The sequence below is a fragment of the Salvia hispanica genome, chromosome 6 (genome assembly GCF_023119035.1).
Source record: "Salvia hispanica cultivar TCC Black 2014 chromosome 6, UniMelb_Shisp_WGS_1.0, whole genome shotgun sequence".
Taxonomy (NCBI): Eukaryota; Viridiplantae; Streptophyta; class Magnoliopsida; order Lamiales; family Lamiaceae; genus Salvia; species Salvia hispanica.
Genome location: NC_062970.1, coordinates 47,000,440 through 47,026,563, shown reverse-complemented (window position 1 = coordinate 47,026,563; position 26,124 = coordinate 47,000,440). Strand labels below are relative to the sequence as shown.

Genomic DNA, 26,124 nt, shown 5'->3' with positions numbered 1-26,124 from the left:
TTATTAAGGAAATTATATTCAAAAATAAATACAAGTCACTTTTTCTAGATTTTCACGAATATGGATTAAATATTTTGATGGTTCAACTGACTCATGTTAAATTACAATCAAAGCTAGTTATAATTACGTGCTCGTGTTTATAAAATACAACATTAATGTGCCAACGAAGTATGGATTAATTAAACTATAATAAAAGCTCCACTACCAAATTAGCAAACGAGAAAAGTCACATATATTGTCATAGTAGAAGTATTTTAATTTTGATTATAACGATTAGAGATGCCCAAGGTTTTCGGTTCCGGCGGTTAACCGTGGAACCGTGACTTTTTTCTTGAACTGGAACCGCCATATTTTGAACCGCGGGTTAGTTCCAGTTCCAAATTTTACGAACCGAAACCGTGCCGGAACCGCCAGTTCTGGACGGTTCCCAACCAGAACCGTGAAAAACCGTCAAAAAACCGTGAAACCGAGCCGGAAACCGACGGTTCGGAATCGTAAAAAAACGTAAAAAGTCACTGGAAAACCGGCGATTCGGAATCGCCGGTTTTCGAACCGAAACCGGAACCGTCAAATAGCCTCATGGTTCGGTTCCGGTTTCACTTTTTCCGGTTCCGATTCGAAACTGCCGGTTCACGAACCGTGAGCATGTCTAATAACAATTAACGATTTTAAGTTCAAATTCTACCAACAAATTAGTAAAAATTGGGTCGCTCATAAGTGTGATCGTCCATTATCAATTTTGAGGGCCATTGTGGTTGTATAGGCTCGGAATTTATCTAGTACTTGATGGCCCAATCAATATATGCAATTGCCATAGTAGTATTTTACTTACAGTATTACATTTTAATTATGATTTAAAGTTAATATTGAAGTCCAAATGAATGTAATATAACACTAACAATTTACCCCCATGTGGTATGATTAATTTTGAGTCTAAACCATTGAACATGTCAAATTTTCAAAAAGGAACAAATTGGTCAATTCTTTACTATCTTAATCAGCCATCAACCGTTGACTCTTCAATAAATTAAAATGGTTTAATAGTCCCCACGTTATTTCGCCATATGTTGTGAATTGTGGTTTGTTTTCTTACTTTTTCCTTTATTATATTTCACCATCCGAAAATACATTGTTAAAAAGTTAAATATTTTGTCCCAATAACTAAATTATCTATGATTTTATTTTGGGATGGTCTAATTTGTTGGATTTAGCAATTTCCTAACTGAATATCATGCTTTCAACGTATCAAATTACTCAAAATATATCCATAGTTTCATATTGGTAGTATATTCATATAATTTCCCGACGTGGATATAGGTTGATTTGATATGTGCTAATGAAATGCATAAATAGATATCAAAGTTGATGTACACCATTGATTACCATCATCATCATCATAAATATTAATGTAGTTAATGTGCCATTAATTGATCCCATCAAAATCAAAAAATTTAATTATAGTAATATTTTATTGCGTATTGTGGTTGATTAATTTTTTCCCCCCCGCAAATATCATAAATTGAAATACAATCGGCTTATAAAAACATAGGTTCTGAAAATATAACAATAAAAAGGTAAATAGAAGGATCAAATTTTCCACGTACTATAGGTTTTAAAATTGAAAAGTAAAAAATTAAATAGTAGTAGTATATTTTATTGGAACAATTTGATCGTGGAGGTTTAAGTGTGGTTAAAAAATAATTGGTGTGGGCTTTTAATCTGTTTAATTTGTTAAAATATAGTATTACGGTAGAATTGTAGCAATGAAAAAGAAAGACAACAAACATTTAGAGTGCAAGGTGTGACAAACTAATTTGACTTCATCATAAACTCATTTCTTGTAGGGTAGGACAAAAATCTTTAATCAATTGATTATGATATCAGAATTAGTTATCCAACTACTTTTTCCTTTGGTGGGACATTCAAAATTAAATTTAAATAAATAAAACAAGGTCACGGTATTAGTCATAAAACAACTATAATTTTTAATGCACATAAACGAAGGGGTATACTTGAGTGGAATATTTTTACTATATATTATCACATTTAACAACTTTTCCCTATTAAAAATTGTAAAAAAATATTTTAAACTAAATCCACTCGCAACCTTCTCATACTACTATTAATTAATGATTTACCTCGAATTTATGCATATCGATTTTGAAATAATGTTATGTAGAATAACAATACTATTAGGGTTCGTTTGATAAGAAAGACGAGATATAACAAGATTTGTTAAATAAGATAAGAAATGCGGGCTTCGTGTCAAGATAAGTTCGGATGAAGGTTTTTTCGTTTGTTGTTTGGTAGACAAGAAATTATCTAGATTTTTTATTAATAAATCATAATAAATGAGGTAGAAATGCTATCCGACCAAATTTGTGAGATACATATCTTTGTATTTTAAGGAAAAATTTGCGACCTCGGATGGGCCATAGAAAAAACCACGGACTGACATAATAGATTAACTATGATATCAAACACTTAGAAATAGTCATATCTTTATGTAGGCGTTACTAACTTATCAAACATGCCCTTATCAAACGTGCCCTTATAAAGTAAATAAATAACAATATAAAAAATTATTGTAAAAATAACAATAAGGGCCTAACTAGGCCCAGATTATTGGGCTTGATTCCGAAGCCCAGTTTCATCTTTTCTTTTCTGACAAGATTCAAAATAAAATTACGAATAAAAGCTAGAAAAAGAAATAAATAAATTACTAATTTGTAGAAAATGAAGGTCGCCGAGAAAGTGATACTCTTACTCGACGGCGGTAACGTCGGCGTCGCGGCCGCCATTGCCGGCAGTCTCCACCCGAATCCCAGCGAAAAGCTTCAGACTACGTGAGTAGCATTGACATTTCCTTACTCGACATTTTTCCCCTAATATTGAAAATCAATTTTGATAAAATGTTGTGATTTTTCGATTTCGGCAGAAAGGAATCTTTCCGATTTTCGTTAGAATGCTACGGAATCAAAGATCTGATGGCATCCGGCGAGGTAATTCATTTCGTCGGTTCAGGTGGCTGTTATGAGGTAATTGCCATACACATACGTGCTTCCCCCTTTCCTTTAATCGAGCTGGAAAAATTGCCTAGAAATTGATCTGAGATTGAATTTTGCGCTGTATTCATGAAATTGAATATGTTTGAAGATACATACAGCTTAGTTGCTTGGGATCAATAGCTGTTATATTTGAGCTCGGTGTGTTTATAACATTTTCATGTCTATGATTTGATAATTGATGCTCTACTGCTCTTGTAGATCAGTTATGTTGCAACCTGCTGTTTGTTTTGGTAATCTATTGTTACGTAACGCTATAAACACAGAATCACGATTATCGCTTGCATAATGATTCTCGAGTTTTGCCTAACTTACTCTGCTAACACATAGGTGTCTATTTTGATGTTGGAGAATTATGAGCCTCCAGTCTTAGCTTGTGCTCTGAATGAAGTTTTGTTGAAATTAGCCGGAGAAGAACAATCTACCCTGCCAACACTCATAGTCCCTTTCGTTGTGCCAGAAACTAAGCTCAAACTGAAAAATAGATATTCTGGGAAAAGCGAAAAGGTTTCACTGTATGGCATGAAATTAGGCCCCAAAACAGATGTATCTGAGTTATTGAGCTCCAGATTGCAACAGTCGCCACTGTTTTCTCAGATTTTACATGAGGAATTGGCCTTGTTGCTTCATTTGGTAAATGTCATGAAGCTCCCAACCGTTGTGATGATTGGCGTAACATCAAGTAAAAACTCCAACGAGGACCTCGAGGTACTATGATATTTCCATGTCTAGCTGAGTTTTTTGGAAGTTAAGTTTTATAGTAGTAACTTTTGATTTTGCACCTGAATGCTTGGAATTCTTGTGTCATCGAGCATACACGGGAGGACATACTATTTTTGTATAACAGCATAGTCCATTTGCCTGCAGAAAAGGGGTGTGTTTTAGGATACTAAACATATCTAAATAAAACTAGAAAGGGCTCAACATTTTTGGCTCTGTTACATTTCACCACCTTTATCGATCAAACCATGGCCCGTATCTTCTTTTATTGAACTAGCCTCACATACTCATCAGCTGTTATTAGTTTTGATTCTAATGACGGCTTTTGACACTTTTGACAGGTGACCTGCCAGATTGGAGAACACTTGGCCAGTGTTTCGTCTCTTACATTCTCCAAAGAAAAGATGGTCCAAAGTCCAACCAAGGCTTCCAGGGACGGCAAAGAGGCTTGGCGTGCACTATACGGATGATGTTCTCGTTTAGCTCTGCGTTTCTCTTTGGGATGATATCGTAGTGTAGCCTATGGGGGGAGCCTCCATCTTCTAGTTCTATGTTCTTGTTTTTGAGTCTAAAAAACGGTGTGATGTCAAATTGCAGTCTTGTTGTTCACCCACGAACTCTACTATGAAGATAAGTTTTTACACATATCCAAACTCTTATGCTGCAATGCCTCTTGCCTCTTTATTTTTTAGTATGCGTGAGCGCCCAGCCACCGAACCACGTTTGTACAGAAAATTGTGCAGTTTGGCCCGACCTGAACGTTTTGTTTTGCGACATTTTTTGGTCGGGACAGCGAAAGATTTAACATGAAAGATGTTAACATAACATACCACGGGATATCTCGATTGTACTACCAGATGATATAGCAATAATCGTTGTATCATTTCTCATTGACACATAAAAAATGTAACATGAAATGAGACACTTTTTGGTTGAAGTAAATGACATAGCTAGATCGTGGTATGGTTTAAATAATCCCGCCTGACGTTTACAATGGATCAATTTTCAAAGCATTAATAACTAATTGCATCCTTAATCGCGGGCAATTAAGAGCATTCACAATGGCTTTAGACCATAGACTAGCCACCTCTCTCATTGACACGTCATCAGCACTAAAAATCCACCTGCCACATCATCATTCTAATCAAATAGGCTAGCCGCAATAAAAATAATTCAAAAACAACTACATTTACGGAATTAAATTTACGATACATATACGGGAAAATTCATTCATTTCATTTAAATAAAAAAAAAGGTACATAATAAAAAAATTGCTCTTGTACAGAAATTCAGAGAGAGAGAGAAAACTCGTTAATACAAGTGGTGCAAATGAATATGAAACTAAAATCGCGTATATATAGTGTTTTAAAAAAATAAAAAATAAAAAATTGCGCTGGCCGATCACGATCGTCGCGCATCGCAAATCGACGTGCGCTCGCCTATTTTCTCGCCGAAAAGGCGCTGGCCGATTCCAATGGTTCGGCTAGCCGACCGGCTAGTGACGCGAATCGGCTAGCCGGTGCGCTAGCCGCCATTATGGATGCTCTAATAATAATTTTAAATACCCCGGGCGTTTCTCATATTCTTACAAACTCCAGGGGTCACAAGTGCAATTTTCAAAAGTAACTATCCCTTCAGCATTCAAATGGAGAAGTAATACACTTTTCCCTCCGAAATTGATTGGAAAATGCAAAAGCCCTAGTTGTAATTGGTGTCAAATTCCACAAAATATCCCAAAAATTCGGAGGTTTAATCATGGATTCTAAGGAGGAAGCCAACACCGACGGAGACCGCCGCGATATGGCCGCTGAAAATTCCGACACCGTGGCTCTGAACAAAAAGCGGGCTCGCAGGGTGAGCTTTGCTGAGTTGACATCTGTTCGCATCTACGACCGCGATGAGGAATCAAATGAGATATCTCAGTCGGAGAATGCGAAAATGGCGGACGATTCGCCAGCTGAATTTAGGTTTGGCGGGCTGTTGCAGCGGAGTAAGGAGTTTGGAGGTGAGGATGATGGAGGTGATAACCTCGAGGACGAGATAAGAGAAATGCAGAGGCATTTTCTGCGCCCGATTGGATCGCCTTCCTCCGGAGGGAGCACAATGGGTTCTGCCTCGTCAAACGATGGCAAGTTTCGTTTTATGACTGTTTTCTGTGTTCTTCTGTCTTGGTTTATTGTTGGAGATTTACGACTCAGTTAGTAGTCAGCTCGGCATTTCGATATAGTGTCAAATTTAAATACGAAAGAAATCGGGAGCTGTCTTACTGTTTAAATTTGGTAGTTCATCAGTTTGCAGCTAATTGAGTGATCTATAGTCTCCCTTCATGAAATTTTTAGAAGCATGTTAGTGTTTCACTTGCACAAATTTAATATTCACATTCCATCAAAATATTATTATGTCCACTTTGAGTTTCTTCATAGATTGAGTGACGGAGGCAGGATCTAAGAGTGATGCCCCTAGTAGTGATAACTGAAATTTTCAGTTATACTGAAAATTGGTGATTCAGTCCTGGATTCTGTCACCCTCGTTAAAATTGGAAGCAAAAAGATTCACTTACATTCATGATCTTCATATTCCCAGTCAATACCACTTAATTTGTAAAGTACTGCTTCATCTAGAGGTGATGCACAATTTGTTCTCATATATACACGCGATTTTGAAACTGCATGCAGTTGGTGGCTTCTGGTACTCAGTTTAATTGTTTCAGCCTGAAACCTGGACAACTCAGTATATATTATACTGAACAGGGAGTGAAACATTTCACATCTATCTTTGATACACTATCATTAACTCGGTATTGGTTAGAAAGAAAAGTTTCGCATTAACTCTAAAGAAACCTTAATATTGTTATGATTTTAGTATAATTTTGTCTACTACATATATTTGACTCCTGCTCAAGTATGCTGATGCATTCGTTTCTAGGCCTAAAATGCTTAATTGCTGTAAATATTTTGAGCAGTTGTTATTGTGCGGTTATATCAGACACTTTCCTGTCTTTGTTTTCATTACTAGAGTCTTGATGCTTCTATTTCCTTTATTCTTGCTAATTTCGTTCTCCATAAATATCAAATTACTAATGCATAATTCTCTGCCCTTTTTAAAGCAGAAGATAATTTTTTTGGCCCTGTATCAACCGATTTCATAAGGCCTGGCCGCTTGTCAGATTCTGTTGCTTCTGATGATCATCATGACTTGACAATGGACTCAACATCTTTTTCCATGCATTTCCACAGTATTGCTGGATCAGAGTCTGGAATAGACTTAAAGACACCAACAAGGGGTCAACTCTTCTTTGAAGAGAAGACACCTACTAATTCAAATAAAGAGCTCTCCTTGGTTTTCACTTTAGGTAAACCTCATGTTCCGAGATCTTTTGTGTCTGCTACAGAAGCAAGTGAGAATCAAAGCTCCAATGATATGAGTCTCGTTTTGGGGAACACTAATAAGTATGACTATGAGAAACTATCCCCAGAATTAGATGCAATCCTAGCAGAGAACCGGAAGAACTTGCTTCATGTTATTGCACCTGATGATATTACTTCACCAAAAAAGAACAGTGGACAAGTTTCATATTCTGTTAGTCATGGAAATTATGACTCTGTAAGGAAAGGAAGTGAGAGGATTAACTCCGACAGGGTGACAAATGGAGACAAATCTGATGCTCGCATTCAATTTGGTGATGCAAATGGTTCTCGTGGAAGCTTTCGTGGTGGTTGTTCTCCTAAAAGGTCAACCAGCATGTTGAGTGTCACAGCTTCTCACACAGAAAGTCGTAAACCAATTAGTTCACCATATCAATTGAGTAAAGTAAGAATTCATACTAAAATTTGGTATCCATATGCATACTCCCTAGCTATGCGACAAGCATTTTTGTCATCTTTTCAAGATACACTTTGATTTTTCTCTAGCTACAGTCCATTCTTCTCATGAATGCCCTTGCTCATGCCTTTTCTATTCTATAAGTTTGAAGAGTATTTCAGGAGTGTTTTTGTTTGTCATAATGATCTCCACACAGTTGATGGATGGCAATAGTTGAGTCCTTATTTAGAAGTTTCACCATTGTATCTCACCGAGAACATAATTGTCGTGATCAAATTCATGTCAATTGGAGCTTCATTTTAGTTATAAAGCTTAAAAGCATCTCATTGTAGGAAAAGAATTGTGAGCACAAACTAATCTAAAGCTGTTTTCATTGAATGAAACAGCCAATATATAGGTTATACTAGTAGTAGGCACTCCGTAATCTATCTGCTTGTTTTGAACCATCTGAATTCAAATATTATGTACACAAAGTTTACTTTGATTATTAGTACTTTATTAGCGACAATTTAACTAAGAAGGGCAGTGGGTTACACTTTGTTGTGCTTTGTCCCCTGTCCACTCCCCCATTCTAATTATGGAAGTCTAAACTCTTAAGTATGCTTAGTTAATTAGAAATTCCGTATGATAAATAACAAAAGTAAGTTGGTCTGGTTGGTACAGGATGATTTTGATTCCTCACTGCTGGTATCTACATCTTCTCCAGTTAAACTGAAACAAACGCTTCTGACTACTGCATCTCCATCTCAACCTTGGGGAGTGACATCCCAACCACCAAGTTCCATGCTGAGGAATGGAAGAATTGAACATCATGAGACTGAGACATCCATTCAGAAAAGCATTTCCAAACTGGAATTACTTGAAAAGGCTGCAGCATCCTCTTCTGTCTTCAGTGCTAAAGTCGACAAGTCCACAATCAAGTCGTTAGATTTTTCGAAATCCCCTAATGCAGTAGAAAAGAATTATGACATCTCTAGAATCAGTTTCATTGAAGATTCAGACAGTGAAGAAAAACTTGCCAGTGTAAATCAGAGTACAGAAAGGAATTTCGATTTCTACATGGATCATGCCAGGGGTGAAAATCTTTTAGAGGAATCATTGAACCAAACAATGGATGGAAAATCACCTAATGCATTGAATGCTAAAAGTTATTCTGCAGGCAAATCAGATCTAGGCCCCACTGCTGCTTCACCTTCTAAGAAGACACTGTCTGGATATAACTCCATACGTAGTATGTTTACAACCAATTCTAAGTATGAAAATTCACTTAAGTCTGAAACGAAGTCTTCGTTGGCTGAAAGTGCTTTTATTGAAGGTGAAAAAGCAAACACCCCTATATTTGTTCATTCTTCAGACAGAGTGTTGGATGAGAACTTGCCAGCTTCACCGGATCTTGTATCTAGTCTATCCGTAGATGTGCGGAGTCGTTTCAAACAAATGGAAAACTCTGACAATGGCCGAGATTTCACTCCAGGGAGAGATCCTGCACATGTTAACTCAAGTGCAACTGACAGCATCCATACTGTGTCTGGAGGAAAGAATGGAAAGTTAAGATCACCATATGTTGAAGTCAACCGCCTAAACATGATTGAACTAAGAGCAACCGATAACGGAGGTACTGATATGCATAACGGGAAGGAAATAATGCAAACCACTGGTCTCTTCAGTTCTCCAACTAAAGAGAGCCAGTTCCAAGGTGTGCATCTGGAAGTTGGTGACCTAACAAACAGGGACACCTCCAGCTTTGAGGATAACATATCTGAAGCAGGGTCCAGAATGGTTTCACATGAGTCTGTTTCTCCTTTTGCCCGCAGGAATTTAGACCAACCACAATTGCAGGTCATTTTTTTCTTTTCCCCTAGTTGTTTCATGTACTTGCACAAGTTTATGTTGTCAATTTGTTGTGTTGTTTCAGTCTTAGCGATTTAAATCCCCAGATACCGACATTATAAGGTCTGCTAGATTTCTTGTCTCCCTCCCATTCCCCTCTCTCCAGAAACATAAACCTTCAGTTTTTTGATAGAATTTTGTACTATGTACTATGCATTTACCTATCTGGTCACATAAAGGCTACAGTGGTTTATGTTTGGTGACTTAGTCTTCAATTTGCACATGGCAAAACTGATGCAGTTTGCAAACAGTTCTCTGCAGGTAGCCCTTCAAGGAAAGAGCCTGATGATAAACAAATCCCCAAAATAGCCTCTCCAAGAATCATTCAGTTAAGTGGTGGCGTGAAAAGCTATTCAGCAAACAAGAGAAACATAGGACTATTGCTGAGAGATCCGCAACATAGGACAGAAATCACGAAGCTTGAAAGGAGTCCTAAACTTCTTAAAAGTGGCAATCATGATACAGAGAATATTGTATATTCTATTGACAATAGAACCAAACAAAATGGCCAAGACAAACGGAAGCTAGCTGATGTATGTTCTTTTTAGGTTCAACCCATTTTCTGTTATATCTGTCTAGAGAGCTCGCTGATGCAGCAGCCCATCATTTTTGTCTCACATGGTTATGAATCTGTCAATCTGAATTGCAGGCATATTCTAAATTCACTGAAGATATGAGAATCCTGATTTCTGGATCAGCTGATAAGCTTAGTTTTAAAATGGTATGCCTCATAACATTCTCCCTTCTTATGGATTATATTTGTAAAGCTGAAGTAACTCTTCTAGTGTCCTACACTACATATAAAGACAATCATGTTGTTTTTTTTCTTCTTATATATAAGCTGAACTTCCAATATTTCTTTACTAGTACTTTATTCGTTTGCTTTCACCAGCATATTATTTGGGCCAGGCTATTTGATAATGTAATGTTATCCATATTTCAGATTGATGTGCTGGAAGATATGTTGGTTCACCAGCAGAGGTTGAAAGTATATGAGATGCTTCAGCATGGAGTTGCGCCTCAGGTCTGTTAGTTAACTGTTTGAGTTTTTTCCAATAATCTCCTCGAACAAATTTTATAGGTAAGAGATTATAATGATCTTTAGCTGTAGTTACAAAAAATGATCTTTCCAAATCTAAGATTTCTGTGTGCAGTCTGCAGACTTGACAATAACTGTACTGTTGCCCTCGGATTTATAAAGTTTTACTGTTTTTATCCAAGAAGGGAAACGAATAAATGATGTAATTTCAAGCTCCAGCTGCAGTGACATCTTTTTTTGACATTGTTAACTGCTTTGGGTGATAAGTTGCTGACTGCATCTGAGTTGATCTATTTTTCCTTTTTTCCAGAGGGAAATTGTTCTTCATGATCTCCAGCTTGAGAAGTAAGTATTTTCCATCCATGAGCAACTGACATGTGATGGGTGTTTGCATCTGCATGGCGATTCTTTTATTTATAACTCATGACTTGATGCAGGCTAAAATGCATATTTACTCAAGTGATTGTTTATGCAGAATAACTGAAACAAAGTCATTATTGCATAAAGTTGTCTTTGAAAAGGCAAAATTGCAGCTGAAGCATGTGAAGAGAGAAAGACTGTTGGTACTGTTCTTGTTTTTGAACATGTAGCGCCTTTATTTTATTTGTAACAAGACACTCCATTCTGTTTGCAGAAAAGGCTAAATTTGTTGAGCTCCAGGATGGAGGATTCAAAGACACTAAAAGCAAATATGGCATTACTTCCCATGGGCATATGCACTTCTACTGTTGGTGCTGTTGGTAACCGGTTGTTGTCTGTCAACCTAACAAAGGAACATGAGGTATTAAGTCAGATTTAATATGCAACTGCAATACATGCAACAAGTATCATGTTTCCGGTGCTACCAGCCTTGTAGTATCAATAGGCTTGAGCTTGCCTTGCTTGTTTTACTCGTTCAGATTGATTCGAGCTTTTTGTATTAAGCTCCGCTCAGCTCCCCTAGATTTATCAAATCATGTTTGAAAAGTGAGATGTATTCTCTTTCTGCCAGGTTTGCCATGATAAACTGACTACAATGAGGCAGACCTTAGAAGCTTTGGATAGAGAGATTTTGACCATGAAGAGAACGTTACATTCATGCTGCAAATTAAAAGCTGAACCTGGAGTTGGTGAGACAATTACTTTGGTCACTGAACACTTGGCAAAGAAAACTTCTCGCAGGTTTATTCGTCTGGATACGCAGGTGTATACCCTTGCCACAGAACTTTTAAAACTTAATTGTTACATTGCTTTTCTTACTTAGTTGCTACTTAGTTTGTTCATTGAAATGGAGGTGATAGTGTGTTATGGCTGGGGAGACTCAGTGGTAAGAGCACATACAAAATTGGGACAAAAACATAGACTGGCAATGGCACACCGAACATTTTATGATAAATGTATAGAAAAAGAGATAGATGGCACATTCAATATTACTTGCCTGCGACTGTGAGGGGGTCATTGGACATTTTCAGAAGATTGGTTTTGGGTTTGTTGATTTGATATCTAAAGTTGGTGCTTATTTTAGAATGTGTGGATAGAAATTTGATTGTAGATGTCAAACTAAGTTTGGGCAACTTGTCGGGAGACATAATTGTGATTAATTTTATAATTGAAAAGTGTGACTTTCTATACATATCAAACTGGAAAGTAAAATGTATTCTATCTCCAGATGTGGGTTGTCCAAGGCCTGTCCAGTTCAAATGGTCAGCACAAGGTTATCCTGAATCATCTCGATTTAATCATTCAGAGGTATATATTTCATATGCTGTGATAGTAGAAGTATCTTTACTGCCTCCTCTCACCGTTTCACTTTAATTTTATCAACGATATTGCAGCATACAAATCATTGCTGGTCCTACATCTAGTGTCAGAAGCTCATTTAAGCTGAACGAGACAAACATCACAAAGGTGATACTGCAATATACATGAGAAGTTTTATTTTCGCGTGTTGCTATTAACTCAATATCTCGATGCCTAAACTGTTACTGCTTCACAGAATTTTCCAAATATGGATGCTTGCATAGCATTTCAGTTTGTGTTTAACACTGACACTGCTCACAAATATGTCAGTGCTAAAAATTTGGTACAAGAAACTCAAGTAAGTAGCAGGTGCCTATCATCTTTAAGATAATTGATAAGATAATTCGTCTCATTACTCTTTATCTGTCTATGGCTCACAGGTAACAAGTTCACTTTTAGGTACCTTACTTGATGTTGTTGAGGAGGTACAAACAGCACATATAGAGTTTCAGAACCTAACACAGACATGCTTTTCTTCACCATCTAGTAAGTGTTTTTCTGATTGATTTCTCCAATTTCTTTTCTGTTTGTTGCATAGCTGGATACTGATCGTTCCTACCCTTAATGTTGAAATGTCTTATGCAACCATTTGCAGTGGATCATTTAGATCTGATGCTTTGTTTCTTTAATTTCAACTCTGGGGGGAAGGTGTCCTTCACATTTGATCTTTCTTGCTTGAAGCGGTGAGTTATCTTTCCATTTCTTAATGAACTCTTCTGCATCTAGTATACTTACTGTGCTCAATGTATCTACTAGATTATTAGCTTATCTGCACAAAATGCAAAAAAAAAAGTTTGTGTGAAGCTAGCAGTAGACCGGTGTCCCCATAGTCTCATTTAGGATAGATAATAGCTTTGCAGTTGGACGACTCTCATATTCTACTTTAATTGTTTCAGTTGTTTGCTAGAGTACTGTAGAAAGGGCAAACACCACATCCATACTTGACAGTTAGGATCATTTAGTTCCCGTACTAAGTTGCTATTCTGTAAAATCCGGGACAATTTCTTAAAACGTTCCTGAGTGTTATGCTAGAAGTACTGAGTTGCTTTATGTAAAAGCTGGAACAAATATTAGAAAACATTCCAGAATGCTATGCTAGAAATCGTAGATGCCCTGCTGGTCCGACCTATGCCAATACTGTGCAGTACAATAAATTTGATGAGTTGGCTTTGCTGCAGAGGAATCTATCCTTCGGAGATCCTTCCACTTGAACTCTCATCACCCATTTCCAGCTGCACAAATCCGTCATCTGAGATTATTCTTGACAAAATCAGAGACGCTGTTAAGGATGTTAGAACTGGGTACACGAGGATTCTACGTCTCTGCAGGTGCTTGTCACGGATTGTTCAAACCACAACTGCATAGAAAGTTTGTAGGACACCTATTTTCTGCTGAATCTGGCAAGGGAAAACCTGGTCATGATCAGGATGTATCAGCAAACAACGAAGTATTCGCCTCGTTGCAGGTTTATTCACGCACCTCCGTTGTTTAATTACATTAGCAAATACACTTGTTTGCTGGACTTTGTTTTCCTTGCTGTCCTTTCTATCCATAGAAACTCTTACCAATATACACGTACTTCTTTGAAGGTTAGTTACTTAGTTCTATCAAAAATTTCATTATGAAAATTTCTTGCTGATAATATTTATCTACCTATCATTGGTAACGACCAATAGTCTCCTTTCGATTCATCTACAAAAATTAATTCTTATTTATTTTTAGTAAATTTCTCACTAATAAATTGAATTCCATTCTCTATTAACATTATTTCTTCTATTTTTTTTCATATTTTATCAATTTTACATAAAAATCTGGACAATAAAAATGTTTATAGCCAAACATATATTGGGCCCTAATCATTTATTCAAGGCCCAATAAGTTTTGGTCCGGCCCAGATTTTCCATTTTTAATCTCCGTTTTCCATGATTATAATCCTAATTAATTTAAATCCTATAATTAATGATTATAAAAAACCATATATACTACTGTAATTTGGTAGCGTCATCTTAATTATAGTTTAAAGACATTTTCTCCGAAGTTAAGGCTGACGTGTACGGTAATGCCAAAACTTTGTCGCTTTTCTTTGCCGCCACGTGTTAATCCAACACATTTTTTATACTACTACTACTAAAAAAGCAAATTTCCTTTTGCCTCTTGTAGTATACTCCCTCCGTCCCGCATAATTTGGGTCACTTTGACCGGACACAGATTTTAAGATTTGTAATGAAAAATGGGTTGAAAAAGTTAGTGGAAAGTGAGTCATACCTTTATATATTAGTTTTATGATAAAATGTGAGTAGGAATGAGTTAGTGGAATATGGGATCCACTATAAAAAATGGTAAAAGTGAAGTGGGACAAATTATGTGGGACAGACCGAAATGGAAAACTGGGACGAATTATCTGGGACGGAGGGAATAGTTGTTTAGTTATTAATTTATACTTTCTCCGTCCACTTTTAAGAGTAGCATGTGTTAGTGGCATGAAATTTAAAAAATATAAAAAAATTGGTTAAAAAATTATTGGAATATAGATTCTTTTTACATATATTTATTTTAAATAAAATATGAGCGGAGTGAGTAAGTGGAATGTGAGACATATTCCTATTTATAATGAACACATCGGATTCCTATTTTTAGACGAACTAAAATGAAAAATTGATACTCCTATTCATGGATGAAAGAAGTACACGCTAATATTGTAATAATATTGTAATATGTTAACATCTTTGGTTAATCATATTTTTTATTGCATTTTTCCTTAATTGTCATCCAATTTAGATAATCATATCTTTCATCACGGCGGTGGATATAAGTATATCTCATCATAGGTTTTCAACTTAATAAAATAAAATGTAGCTGTGACTCAAAGATACTTTGTGTGGTCAAAGATATTTGTCTTGTTGTCAAATAATAACATGTTTAAACTTATCCAATGATCTAAATTAAGAAAGGGAGAGAGAATTTCTTTTAGGTGAGCTACTTATGTTGGAAATTTTTTTATTTGATTCTGAAATTAAATAAATTAAGTAGGTTTCATTAGTTCTGCATATAGTTAAAGCTTATTTCATCATCTTAATTTACAGAAATATGACTTTTTTTCATATTCAACCCCACCAAACATTTATAAAATGACACTTAATAATTACTCAAAATAGTCAATATTCATACTTTTCTTGTACTTGCACATTACATAATACTAGTACTAACTTTTCCAGCTGATTAATGTATTTCATATAACCATTTTAATTACTAATAAATATCTAAATGAAATTTATACCAAGGCAAGACCGTTTGATGTCCAAATTTGTGGAGATTGAAAATCTATTGTTTTTCACTGTAAACACTATAAATTTTTTTTCCTAAATCCATGTTCAAAATCTATCAGTCTCAAAGTAAAATTTGTTTTTGCTAATTAACTCACTATTAGTAGTAATATTTTGTAATAAAACGTGGATATTATTAAGCACACATTCAATTCCCAACTTAAAACACAAGCCATTAAATACAAATAATACCTGCACATGTTTAGGTAGAAATAAACAAGATTATGACCACAAATTTCAAAGGAGAAGAAAATAAGCAAAATAATTTAAAAATTAACAAAAATGATAAACATGAAAAAGAAAATGGGCATATATCTTATTCATGAAAAGGACAGGGGCCCACCTCACTGCCCTTTCTTCATCAAATGCACTTTTTATCACTTTTCCCATTAATTTATTCACCTTCTCTCCAACAGCTCAGCACCCAAAGACCCAATCTTTTCTGCTCAGACCGCCATTTCCTTCCAGAAAGGTCAGATCTTTATCTTTTTCTGTGCTGTTTGTTGGGGTTTTACCGAGATTCAAAGCTCTGCTGTTTTTTTTTGGTGTGATAGAACCTGCTGTTGGATGCCTTTTCATGCTGATTCGGGTAAAGATTTTAGCTTTAGCAGGAACTGATTTGCTGGAATTTTTTTGGTCTTCTTCTTCTGGCTTGATGTGTTATTAATTTTGCTTGATTTTTTTTTCTTGAGTATATTCTGGGAATCGAATATTCTGCTGGTATTTTGGGTATTTTGAGAGAGTTGTTACTAAAACACGAGCTTGTTTACTTGTTTGCTGAAAATTCTTGTAACATGTCATTGGAAACAGAGAGCTGTGGTAAATGGTAATGATTTATTAATCCAAACAATGAACTCATTACTTTCCTTTTTCTTCAGCCTATTCATGTTTTCCAGGGAGTATTTGCAGCTGACATAGACACTATGATATAGTAGAAATGAAGAACAGATTGGTGTTGTGATTTAAAAGAAGAAAACAGCATGAAAATGATGTGTTTCTTGTTACAATTAAAATGTCTGTGTTGTAGTTCTAAAAAGGCAATTAGGTTTATACATGTATCATGTTGGAGCCATAAATGAAGCGCCTTTTTTCTTTTGTGTAGTAGTATTTTTTTTTATAATGTGTCTGAGTTCATTTTGCTTCTGTTGGTTTGGCTTTGGCTTTGGCTTATCTTCTGTTGATACATTTTGCTAAGAACTTGTTCTTGCATTGTTTAGTAATAAAGTAGCTTGGCGTTTCTGATCCGAAGGCAGTTTCTCCACTCCTGTTTCAAGATCTTTCTCAGTCACTTGTTGAGGACTGCTTCATTTGTAGCCGCCAGTCGTTTTCATTCCTTTTCGGGTGTTGATATTCGTATATCATGTATGTCTACCTTGATCTTGTTGAAGTTGACTGTTGCATGCATTAATTAGTTGTGGCAGTTGCTACCTTCCTTATAATTCTAACACCTTTAAAATGCAGATAGTTTTACACATCCAGTCGTGGAGCATTGCCCAACTCCAACACTCTTCCAGGAGAACTTCGTCACGATTCTCAGACCACCTGGTTTCTGCTGGCTGGATAAGTTGTTGGAAAAATTGAAACATGGGTTATCTTTGTGATTTCTGTGGGGAGCAAAGAGCCGCAGTGTTCTGTAGGTCCGATGCAGCTAGTTTATGTTTGTCTTGTGACTACTCTATCCATTCTGCAAATGCCCTTTCAAGGCGTCACTCGAGGACACTTATTTGTGAAAGGTGCAATTCTCAGCCAGCTTTTGTAAGATGTGTAGAGGAGAAGGTATCCCTTTGTCAGAATTGTGATTGGATGGGGCATGTTAATTCAAATGCAAGTCCCGGGCATAAGAGACAACCCGTTAATTGTTACTCTGGCTGCCCTTTAGCTTCAGAACTTTCTGCTGTTTGGCCTTTCTTCAACTCTCCTTCAGTCGGAGATTCTGCATGTGAGCAGGAAATGGGTTCAATGAATATTACTGATAACAGAACAATAGATTGCCAAGACCCCCAAGAAAAAGCGAATGTGCAGAATGAATCCTTACGGGGTGAAGCTAGCAGCCAGCCTAATCTGGACTTGGACGAATCAGCAGATTGGATGGAGTCATTAACTCCTATTGTTGATCAGAGGCTGCAGAATGTGGATCAGGCGACTGCATCTACTAGCTCTTCCATGCCCAAGGTATCTACCTATTTATATTTACATGACCAAATTTGTCAACAGTGACGGTATTTACCTGTCTGTTTGAATCTATTTCTGTGCACCAATTGATGTTGCTGAGGTATAGTGAGGTGTAAAGACTTATTATTGCATCGTCTTATCATCTGGCTTAGTCGTATGAGGCTGTTATATCGAACCTTGCAATTAACCTCTCACCTCTTGTGTTCATTCGGCTACTGGCTGAAAATTGCGGACCTTTCTGCCAAGTACCTAAAGAGTGTTGGTTGATCTCCAGCAGTAAATCTTACTACTACTATTTTCTCTTTAGTTTATCGCTGCCTCGTAAAATTTCATCTTTGAATGCAGGCTAGAATTGATTAGATTTGTGACCTATAGGTTGCTAACAAATGTTTAAGAAAAAAGGCAACGTGAAGAAATGAATGTGTGGCGTGGTATTTCAATACGCTGATGGAACTCTGCATCTTTTCTGCATTCCAGGTTCCCTTGCCAGGAGCAAAAGGGCGTGCTTTGTATGCGGATGATGGTTGCTATGATGATCTCAATATGGATGAGATTGACATGGGTTTTGAAAACTATGATGAACTTTTTGGTATGTCTCTCGATAATCCAAAAAATATTTTTGGTAACGATGGGATATTTGGGATGCAATATATGTCCACATCCAATTGTGAAGGTGCTTCTGCTGCAGAGGTAATTCCTAATTCCGAGTATTATGAAATTTCTTAAAACACCGCGCCTCTTTTACTATGCAATCCTATCTGAAGACTAATAGAGTTTATTGGAAAGGCTAAGGTACTTGGTTTCTTGCTACTTCTTAGGTATCATCGACTGGAGGGTTGAACCCGATGCAACCGGCTTGCAGCGATGTAGCACCTGCAGATTCAGTTATTAGCTCTAAAACTGAACCCAACTTATGTTTCACAAAGCAGGGACACTCGGGCCTCTCATTCTCCGGTCTTACTGGGGAAACCACTGATGGAGATTATCAAGACTGTGGAGTTTCATCAATGGCAATTGTGGGGGACCCACCATGGTACCCTCCAGGTCTTGACAGTTCCACACCTTCTACTAGCAGGACCAATGCTGTCATGCGGTACAAAGAAAAGAAGAAGTCACGAATGTAAGTATTCCCTCATTCTTCGAGTGGAGCATTTACTACTTATCTCGACTTTCCTTCTTACATGTTACTTTCAATGACACGACAGGTTTGAGAAGAAGGTGAGGTACGAATCTCGCAAGGCAAGAGCAGATGTGCGGAGGCGTGTGAAGGGACGCTTTGTCAAAGCTGGTGAAACCTACGACTACGATCCACTTAGCCCAAGCAAGAGTTACTGAGTGAAAAAAGTAATCAAGGGTATAAGAAAGCAACATTAAACTGGAGATGCTAAATGCACTACGAAACCTAATGCTGGACAACTGATGCAAATTTCTCCATTCCCCTTGACAGCTCCAGATGCATATTTGTCGTGGGAAGAGACGAGAATCCCCCGACTGGGCACTTACCAGCTAGCTTAGATTAGTATTACCAGTGAGGAGAGGGTAAAGAGCCTCCAAGCCTCTTAAGAGTATCATCCTCCCCTCAAGGTGTACATTTGTCATTATATCAGTGGAACAACAATTCTGCACGGTCTGTGCATTCGCGTGTAGATGGCCGAGATATGCTTTGCTCACTCGAGGAACCTGGTTGTTCGCATGCAGATGTAGTAAAGAGTGTCTGTCTGAGAGCTTGGTGGAGTAGAAGAAAGGATAAACTGTATTGCTATCTATTTTTCTCCTTTTCCCCTTTTTGAATGACATGTAAAACTGATTCATTACAGCTGTAGTGTTTGCACAAAGGCTGACATTTGTTGTTTATAAAAGCCTCATTTCTTATTTGTTTATACATGTAGACACCAATTAATGGATTTTGTTTGTCAGTGATGTTTTGAATGTGGTGTTTTCACATGCTTTCTATTTCAAAAATATAGAAATTTTTGTCTGGTATATCCCTTTTTTGTTCGAGCATTTTTTAAATAATGTGGGGATTTGTAATTTTCAAGAAGCACATATACACATAGATGTTCAATACACTTAAATTTTCACCCTATGTATATAAGCATATATGTTCATAAATATTCAATATATACACACAACGTTCAATAATACCATTAACATTTTCCCCCTATTTTGATTTCCTCATGCAAGTCAAGATAATGTTAAATAAATCTCTGTATCCTTCATGGAGTATTAATTAGGAATACCCAGAAACATTGCTTGTTACAATATCAAAACTATATTTCTGGAGATGCCATAAACTCAACAAAACAGAATCAATAATTTTATGTAACATGGAGTGACCTACAACATAGAACATGGAAGTGTCCTGCCAATTTTCTTCCCCCTAAACCAGCTCGGGATCATCAATTTCTTTACTCGGGGAAGTGTTCAAAGTAGATCGTCTAACAAGTCAAGACAGTGGAGCACCGCACAGCTTCTTCCAACTTGAGCAGTTCACCGTAGATTAATAATCTAACTTTATGCATCACTGTCATCTGATGAAGAATCAGCATCTGATGTCCGGCCAAAGTCATCTGCAGCATTGGCATCCTAGAAGCAAAAAAGAGGGTGAGGAGGAAACCCGAATTGCCTGAGCTTTTAATGAACAATAAACACTTCTAAGATTTGTTAAAACAACTATAGCCAGTCATGCATCAAAATCAAATCTCATTAAGTAAACGGTGTGTAGTGTGTACACTAACATTACCTGCATCTTATCCCAATCTTTCAACTTGGGGTTTGTCAGCATATAATTGTCACGCAGAGGGGCCCATGCAGGAGCTTCAACGGCCCCAGGGCCACTTGAGGAGCCAACCTGCAAGTTGACAAATTAATAGATAAGTTTAGCTGGATGACAGAAGTTCCGCAAGTCATCGCACACATTTTGTTTATTAAATAATAAATGAATATCTTGTAATGGACCTTGATAACTGTCGCTGCTGCTTGGGTCGATGTCCTGCCCAACTCTGAGAAGAAGGCTTCCTTCCTTCGTTGTTTTATTACTGGCATATTTCATAATAGTAGTGTAAGGAGATCGATATTTGATAGGTAGCAATTTAATACTACAGGCTCAACTTCCTTACTTCCAAATATTAAAAAAAAATAATCCATCTTCACTAGATAGAAAGAAAGATGTTAAAACACCAAAGGTCCTAAAAATATCATTTGTGAATGACACCAAAGAAAGATGCTAATCCACGGATACTTCTTCATTACAATTACTTACTCTCAATTCATTATCCTTATATTCCATGTCCACTAAAGAATATCCAATACTACGGGTGTATGACATTGATCTGAACAGGAGTCAAGTCTAGCAGATTATACAAAATTTCAAAATAACACATTCAAACTTGAGTAATTTCACACATTAAAAGACACTAGATTTTAGCAAACCGAGAAAGCAATGATCAGAACCAGACATGCTGCATAAAAAGTGGGTACTTAGTTGTTTCGTCCTACCTTTCTCGTCCTTAGTTCTTAAAGGATTTAGACCTTTCTGAGCATTCTGGGCCTTGTTTACCTGTATATAAAAACAGTAGCTTCAGAAACCCGCACACTCATTTACACTTGAAACAGGGAAACAAAATTACATAAAACACAAAAAAAAAACTTACAGCATTGAACAACTTCACCACTGACCACCGAGGATTACAACGGGCACATGATAAGAACCAAAGTCAGTTCCGAAATGAGAGCAACATATAACATAAGAACGCTATCACAACCAACAGAAAACAATGTTAATACCTCCTTTAGTTGCCACTCCCAACAGAAGTTTCTCATGAGCATCCAAATAGTCTGCAGGCTTCACGTGCCCCTTCTCGCTTATCTTTTCATAAAAAAAGAGCCAAACAATCAACCAAAACACACACATGAAAGCACAAAGATCATAAAAAAATAGCCAAACATTGAATCAAACACACACAAACACATACATGGAAGATATAAATCAAGAATACAAAAATCACAAAGATCGAAAAATCCATTACTATGTGTCTCTCCTTCTTCGCCTCCCCCTTCACTTTCTTTTCCAAATCCTCTTCAGCAAGCTTCTCAGCTATCAGCTTCTTATTAGCAGACAACACAGGGCCCTGCAACCACATCAAACACAAATAACTTAAAATTCCCACTCAAACGCAAACAACATTTAAAAAAAATCACTTCTTTCTGAATAAATCAGCTCACCAACACATCCTCATCTCCACCACTCTTCTTAACAATCTTCTTAAACGCCGACTTAAACGCCTTAATCCCCTCGGAAAACCTCACAATCCCTGGCTGAATTTTACCGCTTTCGTCTTCCGAAACTTCTCCCTCCTCCTCTCCCCCAAACCCTTCATCCTCTTCATCACCGCCGTCGTCAAATCCATCACCAATTTGCTTGGATTCGTCAACTGCAACTGCACTGGGAGCTTGCTGGGGCTCTTCATCTTCTTCTGTATCATCGGAATTGTAGTCCCTAGCCCTTTTCTGATACAATTTCCTCGTTTTCGGATTAATTTTGACCTTCTTTTCACCACCTTGATGCATTCTTTGCCTTTTCTTCGCCATTATCCCCTTCTTTTTCCCAGATTTCCGTTTCCTACCGATATTCTTAACATCGACCGATTGCGTTGCTTCTGCCATCACTTCCCCTTCTGAGATTTTCGCTCAAACTTCCCCCAAAATCGAATTAGGGCTTATGTTAGGGTTTTAGAAATTTGCTTATTTTGTTGAATTGAAACTATGCATTTTGTGGGATTGGGCCTATATCTTTCTTTCATTATTGGGCTTTATTATTCAAACCTTTAAATAATTGCAATCACATTTACTATGTAATTACACTTTACATATAAAATATTTCATCAATATTTCAATTGAGTACAAAATATTTTAAGTTAATAAATATTATACAAAAAGTTTAATTAGTGTTACGAATTAGTACACCATTCTGTCTAAAATCACTAGCACTATTACTTTTTCTTGTTTTTATCCAAAATTATGCCTAAAAACATGATATTATTTCTTTAAATAATACCTTATGCATTGCCATATGGGCATTTTATCAAGCAATGAATTCACATTTAACTTTCAACTAATATTTGTAGCTAATTTTAGAGTTAAAAAGGATGAAAAATAAGAAAAAATAATGATGTTAGTGATTTCTAGACGGAATGTACTAATATGAAACACTAATCAAACTTTTTGTATGATATTTATTAACTTAAAACATTTTGTACTCAATTGAAACATTTTGTATATAAGGTGTAATTACCCCAAATATACTAGTACTATTATATTTCCTTTTTAAAATGACCACAATTTCCAACTATAAAGGATTTTAAATTTCGAAAATTACAAAAAAATATAAGTAGCTGTAAATTACATGAAAAAAAAAAAAATCGCCAACACACATTCGAATATAAATTAATTACTAATTTTAATGTTAATATATCTTAGAAAAATATAAAAAATATTATGCTGATAGAGCTTGACTTTAAAAATGTTGAGTCTTGCTTTTGACATTTTGATCAACTCTTTTTGACCATACGTTACATACCAACATGCAGTTTATCGAGACATCAACTTTGTTTAAAATAAATTTTTAAATTGGTTTGCAAATCTTACCTAAGATTGTGTTGTTGATCATTGTTAGGCAAATCTCTCATCTTACAACACTAAAATACAATAAAATATGTTTTTCTCTAAACGATTGCGTGTTGTGAGTCAATTTCTTTCTATGGTTTTCTTCTTAGCTATTGCTTGCTTTTTTTTTTTTTTTTTTTTTTTTTTTTTTTTTTTTTTTTTTTTTTTTTTTTTTTTTTTTTTTTGTCAAAGATGATTTGAATGATATGAGGAATCCCTATTTATAGTCGTGGGAAAAAAATATTTTTCTTCTTACCTTGATAGTAATATTTAATTGGTTAATGCATTCATGATTTACATCCCATGCATGATTAGTTACAAAATTATACTATATTTCCCAAAAATTCCAATTAGCATTTGGACACATTTAATTTAGAACTAAACTTTTATTAAATTCTAAACTCAAATATATTGAAGTACAAAACTTAGTGCATGTGGCCACACCAAATATTTATAGCATGTTTCTAGCCATCACACATGGAATTAAATTTCACATGGCCATAACGAAAGCAGCTAGTATTAAAAATTTTAGAGTACTAAAATATTTTATACCTTCCATAACCATAATATTTATAATACTAACACTAGTACACTACCTATGTTATTAAATTTATAACTATGTGCAATTAATGTAAGATTACTACCCCGACCAAATACACTATTCCACGAGATGTCAAATTTAATAATTATTATTTAAAAATGATCATGGATTGTTTAGGAAAACGTTGATATTCTTTTCATAGTTTGTGGATTTGGTACATTGTATGGGTTGATTCTTGACAAATAATAATAGATTTGAGTCATTTGACTATGGACACAAACAATCTACAAAATCACATGAGATCCATATATATACATAAATTATATACATACAATGAATTGAAAATACTTTGAGAAATAGTACATGAATATTTAAATGTGATAGGCTATAAAATAAGTCACTCTTAAACCTACTAAAGCATTTGGTGTCCAACAATAATTCATTTAAAAGAATACTCAAACTCTACAAGAAAAACAAGTTTCATAATATGTTATGTTACTAGGACCTTGATAAAAACAACAACATTATATTATCAAATAGATTTTTTAAAAAAAAAAAAAAAAAAAAAAACTCATGTATGGAGGAAATTACAAATAAACTCCTAAGAGAGGATGAAATTACAACTAATGTCAAGAGGGCTCGAACTTGGCACCTCAAATAGACTCAATAGTTGAAAATGTTCAAATTTTCTTTTATTAGTTAATCTTAAACATAATACAACAACGAACACTTTCACAACAATGTGTATATATTTTAATACAAATGGTTGATATTATCTTTCCATATCAAAATGAGTGTGTGTAAAGTATAAGTTTGATTCTAGAAAGACACTAAATATTTTTTATTTTCGAAAAATAATCTATAAATCCACCAATATAAATTATAATCCACACACATATGTTTCAAGTAGAAATACTTAAAGAAGAAGTAAGATAAGATTCTCCAAATGCAAACGGTGGGTTGAAACACTCTCAATATTATTATGAATTAAAAAAGTTCAGAGCTTTCCTCTCTCTGAATACAACTAGTGAGAGAAAACAAGACATATATAAAGTAGTGACAAAGTAACATGGGAGGAGTGAGGGAATGTGATAATTGAAGGTGGGGTCAGCAGCTGTTTTAACAGCAGTATAAATTAGGACAATCTTTATCTACCATTTGCAAACCCCAGCTCATTTTTTTCCTTGCACAATTTTTAGGATAAAAGAACGCAACTTTTTGAGCTCAATCTCTCCACCTGTAGGTATATCTATGGTTTCTTGATTTTTCGTTGGCCTTTTTCCTTATTTTTAGGTGGTATTTTTGTTGTTTCTTGCTGTTGCAGTTGATGATGCTTAGTTGATTAGTATTTATTTGGTGATGTTCTTGTGATTTTTTTTCTGTTATATGATGTTGATTCAGATTATCTGATTCATGAGATTGCTAATTTAGTTACAGTTTGCATCTGTGGGGAGAAAAATTCATTCTTGATTTTCCTGTCCAACTTATTAGCTGAATCTCTCTCTCTCTCTCCTGAAATTCATGGGCAAAGACTCTTACCTTTTTAGCTTTTCTTGGCTCTGATCACAAAAGTTTTTAGAATGATGTTTGGTTTGATTGTGTCTTGTGGCTTCAATTTCACACACACAAACACACACAGAGAGAGAGAGAGAGAGAGGTGGGGTAATGGGGAGAAGAGGATAAAAGAAAGGGTTTTGGATTCCAGATGTCTTGTTTACCTATAATTTGTAACCTGTGATAATGTAGAACTGGGGTTTTCTTTTCTCTCTTGTTTGTACCTACTAACCTCGGGACTGTATACGATGGAGCACGGTTTAGTTGGTATGACGCTTCTCTTCCATCCAATAGGCCCCGGGTTTAAACCACCATGGGGTGGATAGGAACCATTACTAAGTGACAATTGAGTCTACATTCGTACATATTGTTGATTTGGCTGCTTTTGTTTGTTTGCAGTGATTTATTAGAACCATTATCTTGTGAAGAAAAGATTTTTGGAAATGCTCCGAATCCTTATATACCTCTAGCTATTGCCGTATGATCTAGATTGCTCATTGCTTTTCAAGAACTGACCTTGTCTAGTTGTTTGAAACCATTGGATGTGTTCTTGAT

At 35.9% G+C, this 26,124-nt stretch overlaps 4 protein-coding genes across 9 annotated transcripts; 3 read left to right on the top strand and 1 right to left on the bottom strand.

The window, feature by feature from the left end:
- The first annotated feature begins 2,709 nt into the window (after positions 1–2,709).
- LOC125193202 lies at positions 2,710–4,430 on the top strand. Its single transcript, XM_048090957.1, has 4 exons — positions 2,710–2,846; positions 2,939–3,038; positions 3,396–3,773; positions 4,127–4,430. The coding sequence occupies exons 1-4, from the start codon at positions 2,737–2,739 to the stop codon at positions 4,253–4,255; spliced, it is 717 nt and encodes a 238-aa protein (XP_047946914.1). The 5' UTR covers positions 2,710–2,736; the 3' UTR covers positions 4,256–4,430.
- Positions 4,431–5,482: 1,052 nt separating this feature from the next.
- LOC125192901 lies at positions 5,483–13,957 on the top strand. Its single transcript, XM_048090579.1, has 16 exons — positions 5,483–5,913; positions 6,895–7,595; positions 8,271–9,446; positions 9,749–10,030; positions 10,147–10,218; positions 10,441–10,521; positions 10,847–10,881; positions 11,012–11,099; positions 11,171–11,317; positions 11,528–11,719; positions 12,185–12,264; positions 12,351–12,423; positions 12,512–12,613; positions 12,696–12,801; positions 12,911–12,998; positions 13,494–13,957. Exons 1-16 carry the CDS (start codon positions 5,541–5,543, stop codon positions 13,678–13,680), a joined length of 3,783 nt encoding a protein of 1,260 aa, XP_047946536.1. The 5' UTR covers positions 5,483–5,540; the 3' UTR covers positions 13,681–13,957.
- Positions 13,958–16,047: 2,090 nt separating this feature from the next.
- LOC125197292 (zinc finger protein CONSTANS-LIKE 10-like) lies at positions 16,048–19,726 on the top strand. Of its 6 annotated transcripts, XM_048096017.1 has the most exons (7): positions 16,069–16,110; positions 16,193–16,227; positions 16,856–17,000; positions 17,100–17,810; positions 18,288–18,500; positions 18,629–18,930; positions 19,016–19,726. In XM_048096017.1, the coding sequence occupies exons 4-7, from the start codon at positions 17,223–17,225 to the stop codon at positions 19,143–19,145; spliced, it is 1,233 nt and encodes a 410-aa protein (XP_047951974.1). In that variant the 5' UTR covers positions 16,069–16,110; positions 16,193–16,227; positions 16,856–17,000; positions 17,100–17,222; the 3' UTR covers positions 19,146–19,726. The 6 variants fall into 6 exon arrangements, with proteins under 6 accessions (XP_047951975.1, XP_047951974.1, XP_047951973.1 ...); XM_048096018.1 differs by lacking the exon at positions 16,193–16,227 and having other exon boundaries at positions 16,048–16,110; XM_048096016.1 differs by lacking the exon at positions 16,069–16,110 and having other exon boundaries at positions 16,117–16,227.
- A 274-nt stretch (positions 19,727–20,000) lies between these two features.
- Positions 20,001–22,558, bottom strand: LOC125192248 (RRP15-like protein). Its single transcript, XM_048089771.1, has 8 exons — positions 22,035–22,558; positions 21,839–21,940; positions 21,597–21,678; positions 21,464–21,483; positions 21,309–21,369; positions 20,769–20,848; positions 20,554–20,661; positions 20,001–20,396 (listed from the first exon to the last, which is right to left on the bottom strand). Exons 1-8 carry the CDS (start codon positions 22,473–22,475, stop codon positions 20,325–20,327), a joined length of 966 nt encoding a protein of 321 aa, XP_047945728.1. The 5' UTR covers positions 22,476–22,558; the 3' UTR covers positions 20,001–20,324.
- Positions 22,559–26,124: the final 3,566 nt, after the last annotated feature.